General features: G+C 35.7%; 1 protein-coding gene across 2 annotated transcripts in view; it reads left to right on the plus strand.

Annotated features, from left to right (window-relative positions):
* The window catches only part of LOC141394889 (uncharacterized), a 41,374-nt gene extending 20,511 nt beyond the window's left edge, over positions 1 to 20,863 (plus strand). Inside the window, exons 1-2 of one of the 2 annotated variants that reach the window (XM_073970020.1) lie at positions 4,539 to 5,142; positions 19,397 to 20,863. In XM_073970020.1, the coding sequence (XP_073826121.1) occupies positions 19,428 to 20,798 (1,371 nt within the window). In that variant the 5' untranslated portion in view covers positions 4,539 to 5,142; positions 19,397 to 19,427 and the 3' untranslated portion in view covers positions 20,799 to 20,863. Of the gene's footprint in view, positions 1 to 4,538; positions 5,143 to 19,396 lie in introns of those variants that run through there. The other variant, XM_073970021.1, reaches the window with a different exon arrangement.
* The last annotated feature ends 937 nt before the right edge of the window (positions 20,864 to 21,800 follow it).

A 21,800-nucleotide genomic window follows, 5' to 3' on the forward strand; every position in this document is an offset into this window, starting at 1 on the left:
ACTTGAAATCGGGTGGTACCACTATATGGGGGTACCTGTACCTATGTCCATAATTTTTAGTGAGGAAATTTCTGTGTTAAAGGGGGGGTTCCATTGCCAAGTTACAGCCAATTCGGGCTAAACATGAAGATAAAATCCTCAAAAAATGTAGATAAAATCCTCAAAATACCTGAAATCGGGTGGTACCGCTATATGGGGGGCTGTAGGAAAAAATGGACCCATATTCATGTATTGTCATCCAAATCGGAAAAGTGTGCAAAGTTTCAGTTCGATTGGTGAACTGACACTGTGTAGAAAATGAGTAGCCAAATTTGAAAAGCAACCTAACCTATCCTGAATAAAACACCGTTAAAACACTGTAAAAATGGACCAATATTGGTTTTGATTTCATATTCATGTATTGTCATCCAAATCCGAAAAGTATGCAGAGTTTCAGTTCAATTGGTCAACTGTAACTGTGTTAAAAATGAGTTACCAGATTTGAACTAAACGGACACCAAAGCAAGTTAAATAAAACACTGTAAAAAATTTATTTTTTTTTTGGTAAAATGACAAATGTTTCACACTGGTATAAAAGAAAAATTGTATTGACAAATTTTAAGAAATTAAGAAAACATAGTTATTATACAAATCCCATTACCTACCAAATAGGTCTTAAAATTTTTGAAATTAAAATTCAAGAAAATCGTAGAGTGCAATTGTTGATAAAAATATTAAATATTAAATGCTAAAATTGCACCCAATCCCACTGTAAAATTTTTTCTATATTGTTTTTCAAAATAGTCAGGCTTAATTCACTTGCAAACAAAACCAAATCTTTCCCACTGCTATGCGTTCATTGATTCTCAGCGAAAAATACATAACTAATTTGTTGGTATTGCATACTACAGCAATAAACAACATTTCGACGGTGCCCGGTCTCACAATTAGGAGGGTTGGCGTTTCTTATTTGGGATGACGACTTCTATTTTATTTTTCAAAATAGTCAGGCTTGAAAAACAAGAAACAAGGCAACTGATGAAGATCTGTGGCGAGATCTGAAACTATAGTCTTCTCTGCCTTACCCATTGGTAAATATCGCCAATTTTTTCCCACTAATAAATTAAAGTTGTTTTAATAAAATATTAAAACAACGAATATGGGATTAGCCTGACTACTTTGAAAAACAAAATAGATGTCGTCATCCCAAATAAAAGACGCCAACCCTCCTAATTTTTTCTATATTTTAATAGATAGCTGTAGTGCGATTCTCATTTTTTGAATTACCGACAAAAATCGGTAACTTTAAAACGCAACATTATGAATGAAAAGTTCAAATAAAAGTTGACAACATTCTTGCTATCTGTAGAACTTTACGACTACTTTTTATTCGTCGCTAACTTACCAAAATTATAAGCATTTTAATTTTACTGATTTTTCTTGGTAACTCAAAAAATATGTTAGTGAATCGCACTACTGAAAAAATAGAAAAAAATATTTATTTGGACCAATATTGAAGAAGTTATTTTATTTCTTTCTTTTACAGAATTGGACATTTTCAAGGCGCGATATCTCTGGCACCTTTAGTAAAAAAATCCCAAAACACACTAAAATGTTCGCTGAGAAGCAGCATCAGCACAGCAAAAAAATAAAGGAAATAAAAAACCACATTTTTTCACTCAGAATTCCCATATATTTTTGCAAACAGAAACGAATTGATTGCCTAGCTGTCAGAATTTCAGAAAATACTTTAGTTTTTAGGTGTGATACGCCGGCATAGATCCAAATATTCCAATTAAATCCTATTTACTGTATTTAAATCCTATCTACTGTATTGTTTTTGTAGGGGCCCTTAGATTGGTGACTGTTTCAAATTTCGACTTTTTAGTTCATTAAGGCTGTAGTCAATTCACTCCATTTCCAGCCTACATTTCAGTTCCAGCCTACATCTATCGCTCATATTTCGTTGGTTCTTTGAGTAGATCTTTTAATGAATTCATTATTATGAATTGAAATATATAGCGTTAATAAACTAAATTGACTAGTTCCTTTCACCATAAGCACTTTAATACATTGATATGTACATATGTATGTACGATTATATGTTGTATGGTTGCATATCACGGTGGTATTGAATCAAATTTAAATGGAAGGTGCTTACACCTGGGAAGTTTTTGCGGATTCGGAAACTACAAAGTTCATAGATGAGAAAAATCAAAAAACAAAAAAAAAAATCGCCGGAGCGCCTTTTAAATAAATCGCTATTCAACTTGACATTATAGGGGTTGTTTCGGTTTTCACGATTTTGCTTAGAAACCGCAAGTTATATCAAAATGAGATTGACAAAAATGTTGTAGCTATGAAAATTCTCTACAAGAATGACCTGTACGGTATTTTCGTAGGTTTTATCATTTTTTAGATATTGAAGTTCAAATTGGGACAATGCACCACTGACTGTATCGCGCCCTTATAAAACAATGTCATGAAGGGTGCGCCTTAACTAACTTTTAATGAAAACCGCTTACACAGGGGAAGTTTTTGTGAATTCTGAAACAGCAATGTTCATAGGTGAGAAAAATCCAAAAACAAGAAAAAATCGCTGTAGGGATTTTTAAATAAATCGCGGTCAAAATTCACATTTTTAGGTGTTTTTTAGGTTTTCACGATTTTGCTTGGAAACCGCAAGTTCAATCGAAATGGAGCTAAAGAAAATGTTGTAGCTGTAAAAATTCTCTACAGGATTGACGTTTATGATTTGTTCTCAGGCTGTACCATTTTTGAGATAAAGAAGCTCAGTTTACTTTTTTGAAATTTTGCCTTTTAGAGCGAAGGTAATTTTTTTTTAATTATTTTTTGTTAATTTTCTCGTTTAGAGTTAAGCTTGATGATCGGAAATTATTTGCAAGTGAAAAAGGAAAACCAAGGACTCGAACCCATATAGTCACCAAATTACGTTACCTGGTTTCACTGGTGGTAATCTTCGGACGTATCGACTATGTAGTGGCTTCTCTGTCCTAGAACTTTTCGTTTTTCAAATGCAAATGTGTTTTATACATTTACGCGGATATTTGGCCGCTGAAATGTATTTTCTTCACGACAAACGCTTTTTTGCGCTGCCTTTGAAGTTATGAGTTTTGGCTTTGAACGCTAACACGCCGTGACAACATTTTTTGATATGTTTTCAAGGACGTGGGTTCAAATCCCAGCCGGGCTCGGCCTGTTTTTTATTTACATTTTTAGGTTTTTTGTTAGGTTTTCGCGATTTTGCTTGAATACGGCAAGTCTTATCGGCATGGGACCTGAGAAAATCTTATAGCTTTGAAAATTCTCCACAAGACTGGCTTATGTAGTTTTTCCTAGGTTGTACCATTTTTTTTAGATATATACGTTTAAGTTGGGAAATTGCTGTCATGACATTGTTTTATAAGGAGACGATGCAGAATTGAATTGAATTTGAATTGTCCCAATATCAACTTCTATATCTCAAAAGTTGTAAAACCTACGAAAATAGCATTAAGGTCAATCTTGTAGAGAATTGTGATAGCTACAACATTTTCTTTATTCCCATTTTGATAGGATTTGCGGTTTCCAAGCAAAATCGCAAAAACCTAAACAACCCCTAAAAAAGTCAACTTGAATCGCGATTTATTTAAAAAGCACTCCGGTGATTTTTGTTTGTTTTTAGATTTTTCTTATCTATGAACATTGTAGTTTCAAAATCCGCAAAAACATCCCAGGTGTAAGCACCTTCCATTTAAATTTGATCCATATATCACGAAAATGTGTTTGCGTGAATAAATAATTATAGAGTTTTCATTCATTTTCACTGAATATTTTGAAGGGCGTTTAATCGAAACGAAATCAGCCATTATAACAACAATAATAATTACCAACAATAATATTCGACACGAATTGATTGAAAACAATCGTCGTCATTTCTGTTTATTGATTTCTTTCTTTTTTGGCTACTAGGAATAGTTGGTTGGGTATGTAGTTTCATGGAAAATCTACTTATGCGACTAAACATTAAAGGATATATGACATTGAATGTTATTTCAATACGGCAGACATGACTGGAGTTGTCTACATACAACAAAACAAATAATAATTATTTATGGTAATTATTTGAGAGATGTGGTGATAATAATAAGACCCTTGAAGTTATTAGTAGGGGGAAAGGGAATGAGAATGACAATGAAAATGTAATACATACAACACATATGAAGTTTATGGAATGTAATTAGAAGTGTACCCCAGTCAGGTTGAATGTTATTAGAATAAAAAAAATATTTTCAATACATTCCGAAAAAATCTAAACCACATTTGGGTTTATGATATTAGCAACTCATATATTGATTTTTCTGATATTCAAATTAACTATAAATTAAATAAATAAATTCTTGTTACTTATTTACTATAATTTAATAACTATAATTTATTCCTTTTCTTCATCCCCATACACACCTTCTTAAAGAAGTAAAACCGTTCTATCTGGCAACTCTTTGTTTTCTTCCTTTGTTTGATGCCTAAAAGCCTGCTTCAAAAGTTGAAGTTGAGTCAGTCATTTCAATGAAGCCATTCAATTTGTTTTGTTTAGTCGTCAACGTACGTCGTCGTCACTCGGAGAGATGACGTTACGCTGATACCGTTAATTTTATTTGGTTGATTTTCTAGACGGGCGACGACAACAACGCTTTCGATCCATTTGCTTCGGTTGTTGACGGTTAATTTCCATTTTCCAGTTACAAAATTTATTGTGGCATCGTCCATCCATTCATCAACACGGACGCGGTTATCGTGTTTACCATCAATAAGAAAAAATAAAGTTGTGTTGTTTTCGTGCGGGGGTTGTCCGGGGTTGTTTGTTGTTCTTTAAAAGTTTTGTTATTAAAAAAAAGAATAATAAAAAACTTAACAACAACTTTACAGTTGTTATTGTTATTAAACAAAACTTTTGTGTGTTGGTGTACAAAGGACTCCTCTAAAAAAATCCTTGGCAATATGTACATATGTAAACGGATAAATGGATATGTGAAGAATGGAAATAAATAAAAAAACTCACACGATATTAAATACTATAATGAAATTATAAGTAAAATAACGATGTTGCTGAGTAACCTGACCTAAAACCGGAGGCTAAGTAGCCCTACCACCAAAAGCAGTGTAAGATTTATTAAATTAGTAAATAACATGTTGACAAATGACAATTTATAGATGATCAGTTGAGAAAAATCTTTGAACTTGTCAAGATACATAAAACTGTGGACCAAATTATTTTACTGACATACCCAATTAGCACAGTCAGTCTACACCCCAAAATAAATAATCCTTCTTATATTGCAAGAATACCAATTGGTTTGGAATTTTGAAACATTCGGAGAAATATGGGGAATAAAATTATAAACAAGTAAAAAATTATCAGTCGGCTTTGCTATTAGAAGCAATGTCCTAAAAGTCCCCATCAATCCCAGGTGTGCAAAAAACAGTTATTCAGGGTCAAGGTCAAAATTTATGGAATTTTTTAGGCTTTCGGATTTTTTCTTGAAAACGGTGTGTCTAATCAACAAGTGACTAGAGCAAATATTTTAGACAGAAAAATTCTCTATAAGTTCGATCTTAAAAAATTTTTCCTAGAAGGAACCATTCTTGAGATATAGCGGTTCTAAAAAACACATAATTTATATGTACATACTTATAAGGAAAATACGTACATATTCAGATGAAACGGCTAAAATAACCGGAGTAACCGGTTTTGTCTCCCCAAAAACATATGTTTTCTTGAAGAGCGAATCTATACCTATCTTTAAAACAATTAAAAAAGTATCAGTCGGCTTTGCCGACAGAGATATACCCTCAGCCTGTGTATATTGAAATGCGTATGTATTAATAGATTTTTAGAAATTTTGGGCGTTTGAATTGACAAAAATGTTGATTATGATTAAAGATCAAAAGTTTTGCGGAGGAGATACTAAAAGGAATGGATCGACATTGACCGTTATGGAAGTGGATCTCCAGCCACAACATATGGTGCCATAGGGGGTTTTTACACTCTTCGGGCTGTTTACTCAAGAAGTATGGACTTGTCCATAAAAAAACTTTTACCATCGTAATTGAGGCAGTGAATGCAAGTTGCTTCAACAAAAATCAAATTGATTCGATATCAGGTCTTAAAGTGAACTTATCCGACATATTGTGTGGGAGGTACCGGATGGAGTGGACAAATATAGTCCATATTTGAAACTGATCTATATCTGGTAGATATATTAGGATGTGTAAAGTATAGACCAATTCGGCCACTCCCTTCAAGAGTTACCGTACGAACAATTTTTCCGAACATTTTTGAACTTTTGTGGGGGAGTTACCTGAAGGAGTGGACCGATATGGCTTATGTTCAAACTTAAACTATGTTTGGACAAAAGGCCAAATTTTGGACCGAATCGGCAGATCCGTTCGAGAGTTATCTTGCGCTCCAACCACCTCACACGGTGTCATAGGGGTTTTTTACAACTTTCAGGCTATTTTCTCAGGAAATAGGACTTTGCCCCTGATGAAACTTGTACCGCCGTATGGGGGGCCGTGAATACAAGTTGCTAAAACAAAAATCAGAGCGATTCGAGAGATGGTCCTAAACTGCTTTTCCGAACTTTTGTGAAGGAGGTACCGGAAGGAGTGGACTGATATAGCCAATCTTCGAACTTAAACTAAGTTTGGGTAAAATATTACGAAAGCTAAAATTTGAACCGAATCGGTTTATCCGTTCGAGAGTTATCGTGCGCTCCAGCCAACAAGCCAGACAGACAGACGGACGGACATTGCTCAATCGACTCCAAATTGTCTGAAACACATTTCGTCCAAACATACTTGGGGTCTAAAACCATTATTTCGATGAGGCACATTTTGCCCATATGAAAGTGTTAGCATAAATGCTGAAGGTATAAAAAACCTTAAACTTTACATGTTCCAAATTTTGTGTGGGAGATACCTTAAGGAGTGGTACGATGTACGTTCCATATTTGTACGTAATCCAAGTATGTACGCGAGTGTTATGTTAGGCATAACCAAGTTTAGTTAGTGCCGGCAGATTTTTTTGGGCTCCAGGGCCATTATCTCAAAAAGTATGGAGTTGTCCCTGAAAAAGAATACACCGTCAAGGAAAAGAATACAAAGTCAAAATTTCGATTTTTAACAAAAAATGTGCCGTTTATTGACCATTAATCGGTAAAAAAAATTTAAGGAAAATTCTCTTATTTGAAGACAAAACACGGTGCTCTTGAAACAATTTTAAATGGAAGGAGCTTACACCTCGGAAATTTTTGCGGATTCTGAAACTACAATGTTCATAGATGAGAACAATCAAAAAACAAAAAAATCGCCGGAGCGCTTTTTAAATAAATCGCGATTTAAGTTGACATTTTTAGGGGTTGTTTAAGTTTTCCCGATTTTGCTTAGAAACCGCATTTCCTATCAAAATGGGACTAAAACAAATGTTGTAGATATGAAAATTCTCTACAAGATTGACCTTTATGATATTCTCGTCGGTTTTACCGTTTTTGAGATATAGAAGTTCAAATTGGGACAATTCAAATTCAATTCAATTCTGTATCGCCCCCTTATAAAACAATGTCATGACTGCAAATTCCCAACTTAAACTTATATGTCTAAAAAAATGTTACAACTAAGGATAAGTTACTTAAGCCAGTCTTGTAGAGAATATTCACAGCTTTAAGATTTTCTCAGGTCACATGTCGATACGACTTACCGTATTCAAGCAAATTCGCGAAACCCTGAGCTTCCTTATCTCAAAAATGGTACAGCCTGAGAACAAACCATAAAGGTCAATCATGTAGAGAATTTTCACAGCTACAACATTTTCTTTAGCTCCATTTCGATTGGACTTGCGGTTTCCAAGCAAAATCGTAAAAACCTAAAAAACACCTAAAAATGTGAATTTTGACCGCGATTTATTTAAAAAGCCCTACAGCGATTTTTTCTTGTTTTTGGATTTTTCTCATCTATGAACACTGCTGATTCAGATTTCACAAAAACTTTCCCTGTGTAAGCGGTTTTCATCAAAAGTTAGTTAAGGCGCACCCTACATGACATTGTTTTATAAGGGGGCGATACAGTCAGTGCATTGTCCCAAGTTGAACTTCTATATCTCAAAAATTGTAAAAACTACGAAAATGTCATAAAGGTCGATCTTGTAAAGAATTTTAATAGGTATAATATTTGTTTTAGTCCCATTTTGATAGGAAATGCGGTTTCTAAGCAAAATCGCGAAAACCTAAACAACCCCTAAAAATGTCAACTTACACGCAGAGAAAAAAATATGTTTGATCCAACAATATTCCAAGAGCAAAATATGTATTGTTAACATATTGTTGGATTCCTCATGTAGTATTGTAAATCCAAAAATAGTTTGTGTCAACTGAACAATATTTCTCTCTTTTCTTCGAAAATTTGTTTCTCTTCTCTCGCTATTCGATGCCGTGTTGAAAAAACAATTTTGGTGAGTTGTGGTGTGTTTGTATGACATGCTGCCATTACCTTTGTTTTTGTGTGTATGTACTTGTGAGACTCTTGTTTTTATTTGTTTCTGTTTTGTTTCATTCTTCTTTCCTTTTCATGTTTGTTATGGTGTTTAATTATTTCTTATGTTGTGGTGGGTTCTTGTGGCTTTTTGTTTGTCTTTGTTGTCAGCCAATGCAGCAAACCATGTATTGTGTTCATCAATGATTGCAATATTATACGCGACATTTATATCCAAGTTATGCGAAAAGTGTATATGAGAAGTATATGCACTCAAATCAAAAATTTCTGGGCTGGTTTTCTGTATTGACAATACTTTTTGTAAACAAAATTAGATTATGATAGTTCCTACAATCGGTATTGTTAACGATTTTAACAATATTGCGGAAATTCGAAAGTTGTTTTTGTTTTCTATGTTTGGAACAAAAGATGGTATTTTTGGATTTGGATTACAATGTTTGAACAAAACAAATACATTTTTGGAACCAAAACATATATTTTTGTTCCAACAAAAGCGAAAAATATTTTTTCTCTGCGTGTAAATCGCGATTTATTTAAAAAGCGCTCCGGCGATTTTTTTGTTTTTTGATTGTTCTCATCTATGAACATTGTAGTTTCAGAATCCGCAAAAACTTCCGAGGTGTAAGTACCTTCCATTTAAAATTGTTTCAAGAGCACCGTGAAAATGTTTATGTATTCAATAAGCTCTCAAAAATATATGAAGACTGAACACCAAATTTCTGTAATTTTGGGTGGATAATGTGGCTACACCGGGCGACACCGTTCTATTGGAGCTATATCAAAACGTGGACCTATGTACATAATTTTTATCAGAAAAGTTTTTGGGTCCATTGGGTACCCTCAATGCAAAATTTCGGCTTATTTCAGCGTGAAACATATGTAAAATCTTCGAAATTCCTAAAATCGGGGTCTATATCAAAACGTGGACCTATGTCCATAATTTTTATCGGAAAATTTTTTTGTAAAGTGAAAACCCCGCATCTCAAAATTCAACCAATTTTGTTGATAAGTTTAGCTAAATATTCAAAATACCGAAACATTAAGAAGTACCGTTGCATGGGGACTATCCCAAAACCTGGACCGACCTTCCCAATTTTTTGCTCTCGACATTATCAGTAAACTATAAGTATTTATACCAAAATTCATCTGCCAACGCCAACTCCTTTTATAGTTGGCCAACGTTTATTTGAACTCGCGACATAGTGCAGCGTTTTTTTGAGGTTATGCGCCATTATCTCGGAAACTATGGCTTGCCCTCAAAAAAAATTACAATGACGTTACGGGGGCCGCACGAACATCCTGTTACAAAAAAGTTCATAACGATTCGTGAGGTGTCACTAAACTGCACTTAATTCAAATTTTGTGTGGGAGGTACCTGAAGGAGTTGACCGATATAATCCATATTCGAACCTGATGTATGCCTAGAGGTAGTATTACCATATGCAAAGTTTGGTCCAATTCGGTTACTCCCTTCGAGAGTTATCGTGCGGGAGGTACCTGAAGGAGTGGACCCATATGGCCCATCTTCGAACTTAAATCAAAATATTTCGATACCCAAAATTTGAACCGAATCGATTGATCCGTTCGAGAGTTATCGTGCGCACCATCCAGCCAGCCAGACAGACAGGTACCTTGCTAGATCTACTCAAAATTGTCTGAAACGGATATCGGAATTTTATACAAAAATATCCCATTTTTTTAGAAGACTTTTAGGACGTTACTTCTAATGACAAATCCTAGCTTTCCACCAAAATTCAGCTTTGTGGGAATTTTTGATATTCGCCCCTTATAAGCATGTCTATTTTGACAAAAATGTGGATTAGGATAAAAGTTCAAAAGTGGTGCGGAGGGGGTACTTTAAAGAATAGACTGACATAGTTTCTTATGGAAGTGGATCTTATTTCGGGAGTGATATATTTTCCCTTATCTATACCACTAGTTATTTCACTGGGCCATCGTACAATCAGTATGCCAGGAAGCATTGACTTGTCCACGAAAACATAATATCGCTTTATACAGGACCACAACGAACAGTATCGGTATACATTTCCAAAGGATCTTCGAACAGACTGTACTTTTATGGGGGAGGTACCCTAACGAGAGGACCGATATGGGCCATTTTAGATGTTGAACTAAATTTGAAAATTCGGTTAACCGAAAACCGTTAACCGTACAATCATTACATTACGATCTCTAAGGCGTCTGGAGTTTATGATATTTCTTAAAGGTAGAGGTTCCACCGCTTTGTGGAACTTCCTGTACGGGTCTTAAACTTCTTATTTCTGAATTACAAAAGCGTCTGGGGACCATCGCATATAGTTGATTATATCTTCGAACAGCTTGGAATGGTTGATGCTATTGAAGGACTTCGATATTCAAGAGCCACCGACTGATACGTGTGGATATGACTAGTAGTGGTACTAGATATTTTCCGGACTCCATGTTGATGTTAACTGCAACTAGTAAATTGCTTCTCATCATGAGGAGGAGTAGCGTCTCTATAATCTTTACAGGTTTTTGGTACACTTATCATACATATAATAAACTCCGGATTCATCCAGCTGCTGGCATTATCATTTAGATACGGTGTGGACCCAACGCTATGGATTTTACGTTTCGAATGTTGGTGGCACCTCCACGGCTGGGAGGGCTCTTCTTATACGGCGTAGCACATTCCTTATCGCCCTATCAGTCGCGGGGTGCTCTACAAATTGCCGGTTAAGAATAACACGTTAATGTTACGCCATTGATGGTAACAGCCGTTCTATCATCCTTCCGTCTCGGTTCCGATAGTGATTAAATTGTACCAAAAGAATTAAGTTTACGTTAAATTTAATTTGTGATTCCGTTTGTAACATATCGAAATATTCATCGGATACCCTATAAAGAATATATATTCTTGATCAGGGTAAAATTCTACGTCGATATAACCATGTCCGTCGGTCCGTCTGTTAAAGTTAAGATACAGCTTGCAATTTTTAAAATAGAGCTTTGTAATTTGGTATAGAAGTTTCTATTACTCCAAGGATGTTTGGTATTGCAAATGGACAATATCGGTCCACGTTTTGATATAGCCCCCATAGAACGGTACCTCACGATTTTCGGTATTTTGAAGGTTTTAGCCTCGTTGTCACAAGGAAATGGCTGAAATTTTGTACTTACGTCCACGCCTTCATATAGCCCTCATAGAACGGTATTCCCGATTTTCGGTATTTTGAAGGTTGTGGCCACAACAATCCACCGAAATGACTGAAATTTGGGATGTGGTCTTCATTTGGGGTTTAAACGTTCCATATGAAATTTGTCGGTTTAGGTCCACGCCTTCATGTAGCCACCATAGAACGTACCTTCCGATTTTCGGTGTTTTGAAGGTTGTGGCCTCAATATTCCTCAGAAATGGCTGAAATTTGGTATTTAGTCTTTGGTATTTAGTATTAAACCTATAAACCTATACCGACAACTTTCATACGGAACGAAAGTTGTCGGTATAGGTCAACGCCTTCATATAGCCCCATTAAAACGGTACCACCCGATTTTCCGGTATTTTGAATGTTTTAGCCTCATTATCACACCAAAATGGCTTGTACATGGTCTTCGTTGGGGGTATAAAACTTTCTCCTAAAAATTTGAACGGTACCTCCCGATTTTCGGTATTTTGAAGGTTGTGGACACAGCCACCCACCGAAATGGCTGAAATTTGGTATTTAGTCTTCGTTGGAGGTAAAAGCCTTTTTGACTGAAATTCGTCGGTATAGGTCCACGTTTCGATATGGCCCCCATAGAACGGTACCTCCCGATTTTCGTAATTCAGAAGATTGTGACGTCAATATACCACCGACAGACAGAAATTTGTTATTTAGTCTCCCATGCCATGCGATTATAAAATATTATAGAAGAGAATTATCAATATAGGTCCGCGGATTCCCATATCCACCTAGAAGCGTACCTCTTTATTTTCGGTATTTTGTAGGTTTTACCGAAATATCAGACATTTGGTATTTAGTCTTCTTTGAGTCTAAAAACTCTCCCCCAGAAATTTTTAGGTATAGATCGACGTTTTAATATAGCCCCCATGGAACGGTACCTCCCAAATTTCGCTATTTTGAATGTTAGCCACATTGTTTTACCGAATTTACTGACATTTGGTATTTAGTTTTCTTCATAAACGAATGCAAACTAATTGTAACATTTTACTTCAATACAACTCGTGGTTGAGGTATAACAAGTTTAGCCTAGCCGAACTTAACGCCGTTCTTACTTGTTTCCGCTTATGTTTGCCTACTAGCAGTTGACTTCAAAATTAAGTTTCGTAAAACTGAAAAAAAATCCAACGTTTGGGTAAAATTTTGTGTCGTTTTGGCCGTTTTTACACTTTTCGGAATAATGCCGTAACATTCAAATTCATTTGAAATACATGCCGGCAAACATATCAACACTGGACTTTGGTGTCGGCGTCGCCCTGTTGTTGACGTTTTTTTCTCAACGCCCAACACAAAACTTTACTCAAACGTTGGATGTGTTTTCAGCTTAACTCTTGCGTCTAAAAGCTTCGTAGGTCGAAGCCTTCCCGTCGGTTGCGCGGGAAAATTTGGACTGGTTTCGGGTATTCGACCAGCAGGTATGTAGAGAGCGGCTGCAGCAGTGTTGATGTCCCGGAAAATGATCTGAGCTATCCGAGAATCTGAGGGAATGGTCAGCGCTGATTGGTAAATTGAATCGAAGCGGTGATTGGTAAATTCTTCGAACGCTTTTCAATCTGCTTTTCCATGGTTCAGAAAAATGCAAAGGTCAGGATTATAAAGTCGGGTGGTCTGTTTACGAAGACGACGATCGGAAGATGGTCTAACCAAAGGGAAATATGGGGTTGCAAGAATACGTGTATCGGACTCGGTGGAACATTGGTGATGACTGGCGTTGAAACATCTTCGTTCACTGTGCAAACTGTGGAGTTATCAATTTGCTCTGCCAGCGCAATACTCTTCTGCTCATTACCCAGGACGGAATGCCAAAACTCATAATGGGCATTGGAGTCCCCTAGCATCAGACGGTTATTGCCCTCCAAAAGCGAACTAATGACGGTCATGTAAGGCAAGTTCAGGTATTAATCTGGGTATTTACACTTTAATTCTGCCTCCGCAGTTCCACACTTTAATGCTACGCTGCATACATTCCATGTATGGGACACTAGAGTCAAGCACAAGCGAGATAGGCCTGTACTGTACAGATTGGTGTATAAGGAAGTCAGTAATCAGAAATGTAGGCTACATTTAAAACTTCTCTACAAGTGGTGTCTTAAGTCACTCCGTTCGGACTCTGCTATAAATAGTAGGTCCCATATCATTGAGCTAATATGAATCGGGGTGCACTCATTGATATGATAGAAGTCTCCCTTGTCCCTTCTGGGATGTTTGTGGAACAATTATAATTATATTACCATGCGTTTACACATGACAGGACAGTTGAGTACATGTATTGATTGTCAAAAACCCAAAACTTGCTGTGTGACTGATGTGACCGTCGATTTCTTTTTGTTTTCCGTTCACATATTTTGTTTTTGTTCATGTTCTTTTTTCAACACATTTCAATTATTACACTGTTCCACAGCCAAAATTACACATGAACCGTACTATATACGTCTGAAACTATAGGAAAAATTTATTAAAATGACACTTAAGATTTTTCGTTATCTCATCCTGCTGACCTTTTAAAAGACATTCAAATTTCAAAGGAAAACATTTTTCAAACAAAAAAAAAAAAAAACAAAAAAAAAAAAAATAAAATAAATAAAATTATATTATATATGTATACTTGTACTCATTGCACGATGCTGTTGTTGGTGTCATATTTAAGAGAAGAATATTGGATTTACATATATAATAATTTTCATTTATTGCATTCAAGTATAACAAGGACATCAAAAATTGCCTTGAAAAATTAAATACTAAAAAATACTTTGAAAACATCTTGCAATTTTTCAGCATTTATGTTAACGAGGGTATATACACTAGGGTTATGACTTTTTTACAACCTCATATCCCTGTATCATAGCGTGATGAGTTTTGCCATAAGATTACATAAAATCTTAATTATAAGGTGATTCGGTGAAAAAACCTCACGCACAAAATGATTTTAAAATTTGAATTTATCAAAATTATGGACAATTTGTTGAAGTCACTGAAAACAGATATATAATTGAAAATAAAGTTTAGAGCCACATGAGATAATTAAAATGACATAAAATTTATTCCTCACTATTTTTCATCAATTCTGAGAATCGTAAAAATGTCGTAAACGCTTTTATTCAAAAATATAATTTTTTAACAAAAAACAAAAAATTTAAAATTTTTTCAAAGTGACTTTTTTCGCGACTTTTTTAATATTTGAATGAAATAAACGTTATTATAGTTATTAGTAGGCTTATATTTATTCATTAGTGCAACGAAAAATAATTTAAAAAAAAAAATTTCATTTCATATATTTTTTCAAAAAATTATTTTTTTAAAATCGATTTGTGCGTGAACTTTTTTTATATTTCAATGGAATAAACGATAGCATAGTGATTAATAGGCAAAAGTTCATTCATCCCTGCTACAGGAAATCATTTTTGAGGAAAAATGTCAAAAAGTCATAACCCTAATATACACGCTCATACGAGCAAAATGTGTCTCATCGAAATAATGGTTTTAGATCCCAAGTATATTTGGACGAAATCCGTGTCAGACAATTTCGAGTCTGTCTGTCTGGCTAATTGGTGCGCACGATAACTCTCGAACGGTAAACCAATTCGGTCCAAAATTTGGCTTTCGTAATATTTTGTCCAAACTTAGTTTACGAAGATGAGTTATATCGGTCTACTGCTTCCGCAACCTCCCCTACAAAAGTTCGAAAATGTTCGGGAAATTTGTGCTCATGATAACTCTTGAAGGGAGTAACCGATTTGGTCCATACTGTGCATATCGTGAAATTTCTACCAGACTTAGATAAGTTTCCAGTATGGACTCAATCGGTCCACTCTTTCCGATACCTCCCACACAAAATTTAGTATAAGTTCAATTTAGGACCTGTTCGCAAATCGCTTTGATTTTTGTTGTATCAGCTTGTATTCACTGTCCGCATTACGACGGTATAAGTTTTATCAGGGGCAAGTCCATGCTTCCTGAGAAAATAGACGGAAAGGTGGAAAATACCCCTATGGCACCATGTGTAGTGGTTGGAGCGCAAAATAACTCTCGAACGGATTTACCGATTAGGTCCTTCGTAATATTTTGTCCAAATTCAGTTTACATATGTTCGAAGATAAGCCACATCGGTCCACTCTTTTAGGTACCTTCTCTACAAAAGTTCAAAAATGTTCGAAAAAATTGTGCACACGATAATTCTTAATGGGAGTGACGGATTTGGTCCATAATATATCTACCAGATGTAGATCAGATACGAAATTGGACTATATTTGCCCACTCCTTCAGGTACATCCCACACAAAATTTCGGATAAGTTCACTGTAAGACCTGCTCTCGAATCACTTTGATTTTTATTGAAGCAACTTGCATTCGCTGCCTCAATTACTACGGTAAAAGTTTTTTCAGGAACAAGTCCATAATTTCCGACAAAGTAGCCCGAAAATTGTAGCGCACTATAACTCTCGAACTGATCAATCGATTTGGTCCAAATATTGGCCTTCGTATTATTTTGTCCAAACGTAGTTTAAGTTCGAAGATGGGCAATAGCGGTCCACAAATTCCGGTAAATGGTACACGCTATATCTGTTGAAGGATCTTTGGATCTCCTTATATTATGTCTATATTCAAAAAATGCCCATACCGGTCTCTTCCTTAGGGTACCTCCTGTTTACAGCGATATTATGTTTTTCGTGGGCAAGTCCATGCTTCCTAAAATAGTGGTCCAAACGCTCTAAGTTATACGATGTTCAACTGAAATGACTAGTGGGCGTGATGTACATATATCGAAAAGCAATGATACCCAAAATAAGATCCACTTCCAAAATGGACTATGTCGATCAATTCCTTCATGTAACTCCTCCGCAACACTTCTGAGCATTGAACATTAATCCATTTTGTGGGCAAGATGTAATGTCTAACAAGTAAGAAAGTATAAGTCAGCTATGCTGACGGAGATATACCCTCAGCTACTGATAAAAAAACCCCAAACGGTATATAAAATATGTATATTGATTTTGTATCATGAGTTTGCTTTAAAATCTGTAAGTACCGTAATGTGAGGCTTTACCAAATCATTGACATATACCAAACATTTTTTGTAACTAAACATCTTCATAAAGGACTCGAAGTATTAAATTACGTTAAACAAAGTTTGGCAGAAATTTTTGAAAAAGTTTTAGAGTTATCTTGCACAATAGCCATTTTAGTATGTGCGGAAAAAATTGTACCGTTGTAAATGAGGCCTCTAGAACAACCTACTGAAAAAAAGAATCAAAACGATGGGAGAGGAGCTCTTAAAATTTACTTTTTACGAATTTTGTGTGGAAGGTACCCGAAGGAGTGGACCGATATAGTCCATATTCTAACCTGATACATGACTGGATAAAATAATACGGTGTGCAAAGTCTGTACCAGTCAGAAACTCCCTGCGGGAATTATCTTGCGGATTTGCTATTTTGGTTGGTGCCGTGAGGGTTTCATGGAGCTTTTAGGCTAATATCTCAAGAAGTGTGGACTTGCACAAGAAAAAAATTGTACCGTCGTAAAGGGAGCCGCAAGGAAAACCTACTTGAAAAAAATTCAACCCGATCCGAGAGGTGCTCTTAAAATTTACTTTTTCCGAATTTTGTGTGGGAGGTACCCGAAATAATGGACCGATATAGTCCATATTCGAGTCCTATATATATCTGGAAGAAATAATACGATGTGCAAAGTTTGGACGAAATCAATTGCTCCCTTCAACAGGTATTGTTCACAGCAATTTACAGAAAATGTTTGCACTTTTGTGGGGGTGGTACCCCAGGTAGTGAACTGATATGGCCCATCTTCGAATTTAAACTAAGTTTGGACAGTTTGTTTCTTTTGCCATAATCATGTAATTATCGTTTAGTTTGCTACTTCTTGTATTTCTTGCATTTGTTTGTTGTTGTAATTACGTCATTAGTGTGCTTGTCCACTTGTATTGATCTTCGCCCATGTATGTGAGTATGATTGTTCGCTTATTGCGAATGTGCGTCTGTGTGTTCGTTGCACAGATTCGAGGTGTTACCAGATGTTCTGGAGAATACTCGAACAGGGAGATTTTGGTATAAATACAGGTGGAATCAGCAACGGCGAGTTAGTTGTGTTTTAAGCGTTGAACTGAACAGATCGGTTAAGGAATAGCTTCGTGCTAACTAGAGACAAGCTGTGTGCTTAGTAAAAAAGTCGGTTCCGAATAAGTGTAATAAAGTAAATAAAGCATTTTAGAAACGTAATCTGAAACGAACCCTGTTTTATTTGGTACAAATCGTACTGGGGAATAAAACAACGTCTACACGCAGATTAGTTAAATCTAATTCCGTAACAATATATAGGGTGTTTAGTGCAGCAAATACGTGAAATCGGGCGAAAATATATATGGGAGCTATATCCAAATCTGAACCGATTTCGATATAATTTGGCACATTCATTTTTAGACCGAGTTCAGTCACACATTGCAAACTTCATCAAAATCGGACGTATATAGCGTGGTAGGTGCCGCAAATATGTCAAATCGGCCGAAAAAATATATGGGAGCTATATCCAAATCTGAACCGATTTCGATGTAGTTTGGCACATTTATTTTCAGACCGAATTCAGTCACCTATTCCAAATTTCATCAAAATCAGCTGAATCGGACAAAAAATGCGAGCTGCACTTTGCGAACAAAAATACATGGACAGACGGACGGACATGCATAAATCGACTCAGAAAGTGATTATATGTATATCCCCAAAAGGAACTATGGGTCTATTTCGTTTCCTTTTGTATGTTACATACAAATGCACAAATACATAATACCCTTTGCCACAGTGTGGTGTAGGGTATAAAAAATACGAACAAACCATATTCTGATGCTGCGGTGTCAGAATATAGAAGACCAAAAATAAGAAGACACGTGTCCCGTCGTTTTCCCCATCACTTCCACTTTCGCGTTTATGGGCCTCCAAAGGTTTGAGGCCTAGTGGTCAAAAGAGATCATTTTGCCAGGCTCATATTTTCTAAACCGCTAAGAATTTTAATTTGCTCTCGGAGACAAAGTTGTAGCTTTTGTCTTAAAGAACTAATTTTGAACACATAAAATCCACCAAACCACATTTTCAAGGTCAAAATCAGATGATCAATTTTCCTTTATAAGTGGTGTCTCCGTTCGGACTCTGCCATAAACAGTAGGTCCCATATCATTGACCTAATATGATCCAGGGTGCACTCATTGATATGAGAGAAGTCTCCCTTGTCCCGCCTGGGATGTTAGTGGAACAATTGTAATTATTGCTCCGTTCCAAAACCTGCAAGAAGCTACTATTTTTTACTACGATAACATTTTTTCCTTTATGTTATCGGAAAAAATAGTAAAAATTAGTAGATTCTTGCAGTTCTGGAACAGACCATTTAATAAAGAATATTTTTGGTATGAAAATGTCTCATATGTACATATATGCCAATATGTACTTTAGGCAATTTTACTTGCGGAAATTGTCAGTTTGTCGGTGAGAGGGGGTGTTGAGAGGCAAAGGGTTAACATACATATGCCTCACCTCTCTCTCCTTCAAACTGACAATTGCCGCAAGGAAATAGCCTAATATAAATATGGACTATGCTTATTAAAAAAAATTACAATGCAAATATTTTTTTAAAATTATTTTTATTGTTGTTTTTGTTTTTCAGACTGACTGGCGCGATAACATCTTCTTATCCAATGGCAACGGAACACAAACATTCTACAAAGCACAAACAGCAACAACAAGAACAACAACAGCGGAAGAAACAAACTTTCAAAACCAATCACCAGGGTCAGGAAAAACAAAGGCCCGAAGGAAAATCAATAATAACAGCGAATATCAACCGCAATCAAACACCACCAAAGGGTGGTGATGGACACGTGACTAACAGCAGGTCAAAACTATTGAAAAAACAAACACCTGTTGTTGTTTCAAGCGAAGGTGAAGATGCGGTCGGCCAAACACAACAAGACAAAAGGGGAAAAGAACATTTTCTTAGAAAACAAAGCAAAGCGGCTGTTGAAATAGATGAACAGGATGAGGAAGAAGAATTATTTTACGATGACATTTACGATGGGCGGCCACCCGATTATCGCATATATCAAGAGGGTCAGGTGAATGAGTTTTTTGACGCAACAATAACAAACGGCACAGCGTCAAAGGATAATGAACCCAAAACGGTATCCGAAATATGTTTGGTAAATGATCATTATATCTTGGTGAAAATGCCATTACAGCCTGGAATTAGTGACTCAGCTGCTGAGGGTGCCCCAGAATCTCCAAAATCCCCAATGGCGGACCAATCAAATATGGGAAAATTGTGTCATTATTTACGTAAAAAACCCAAGAGAATACAGAAAATTGCACCTATCAATAGCCTGGCGGAGGGGGCGGATCATTTAGATGTCATTGAGGAAGAGAAAGAGGCGGATTTAAATAGTTCCAAATCACTGCATTGCCTTAACGTGAATTCCTGTTGGAGTTCTAAAAGTGATGATGTTGAAATTTATGAAAGCAAAACCACAATACGAAGGACACCCTCCAAGATGAAATCTCAGGGCATAATAATGGTAAAAAGTGAAGAAGAAGAAGTGGAAAAAACGTGTCAAGATAAATCCTCGCAAACACCTCCATGCAAAGTCAGGAACAATAATAATAATTACAACAAAAAAGCAACTGATAATCGAGAACCTAAAGATCTGCAAACCATATCTGGATCCATGCCAATGTCTTCCTCTTTACAAAAGCACATCTTAATACATAACGTAGGATCTCTTATAGCTGATGGTGATGACGACCCCAATCGTTGGAATATTAACAATAGTCGTAAAAATGCGCCAACATATCGTCGAAAACGTTTTCTCTGGTTCTTGCTGCCGTTTCGTAGTAAATATCGCAGGGCTCAGAAGGCGAAACCTAAAATTCAAGCAGTCGTCTATAAAAGCTATTTCGTAAAATGGACCAAACCACCCGAAAGTCTAAATCATGGCTTTGGCGGTGTAAAATCATCGAAATTAGGCGATTTGGGAGCGTCCGTTTTAAGACGTTGTCGTTCGGCAATATTTTGATATTTAACATTTTAAGAAGAAGTGAAAAATAAAAGCAAATATTTTTATAAAATATTTAAAGAAAATTTAAATTTGTGTAGCGAAAAATTAATAACAATTTGGATGCGGTTTTACCACTCAAAATCCAACGCTTATTGTGGGTGCTTAAAAAATATTCTTAAAAAATCCACGCTTATTGTGGGTGCTTAAAAAATATTCTTAAAAAATCCACGCTTATTGTGGGTGCTTAAAAAATATTCTTAAAAAATCCACGCTTATTGTGGGTGCTTAAAAAATATTCTTAAAAAATCCACGCTTATTGTGGGTGCTTAAAAAATATTCTTAAAAAATCCACGCTTATTGTGGGTGCTTAAAAAATATTCTTAAAAAATCCACGCTTATTGTGGGTGCTTAAAAAATATTCTTAAAAAATCCACGCTTATTATGGGTGCTTAAAAAATATTCTTAAAAAATCCACGCTTATTGTGGGTGCTTAAAAAATATTCTTAAAAAATCCACCCTTATTGTGGGTGCTTAAAAAATATTCTTAAAAATCCACACTTATTGTGGGTGCTTGAAAAAATATTCTTAAAAAATCCACGCTTATTGTGGGTGCTTGAAAAAATATTCTTAAAAAATCCACGCTAATTGTGGGTGCTTGAAAAAATATTTTAAAAAAATCCACGCTAATTGTGGGTGCTTGAAAAAATATTCTAAAAAAATCTACGCTAATTGTGGGTGCTTGAAAAAATATTCTAAAAAAATCCACGCTAGATGTGGGTGCTTGAAAAAATATTCTAAAAAAATCCACGCTAATTGTGGGTGCTTGAAAAAATATTTTTTAAAAATCCACGCTTATTGTGGTTGCTTGAAAAAATATTTTTTAAAAATCCACGCTTATTGTGGGAGCTTGAAAAAATATTCTAGAAAAATCCACGCTAATTGTGGGTGCTTGAAAAAATATTCTAAAAAAATCCACGCTAATTGTGGGTGCTTGAAAAAATATTCTAGAAAAATCCACGC

Source organism: Musca autumnalis, unplaced genomic scaffold (assembly GCF_047663935.1).
Source record: "Musca autumnalis isolate F117 unplaced genomic scaffold, ASM4766393v1 scaffold_2, whole genome shotgun sequence".
NCBI classification, from domain to species: Eukaryota; Metazoa; Arthropoda; class Insecta; order Diptera; family Muscidae; genus Musca; species Musca autumnalis.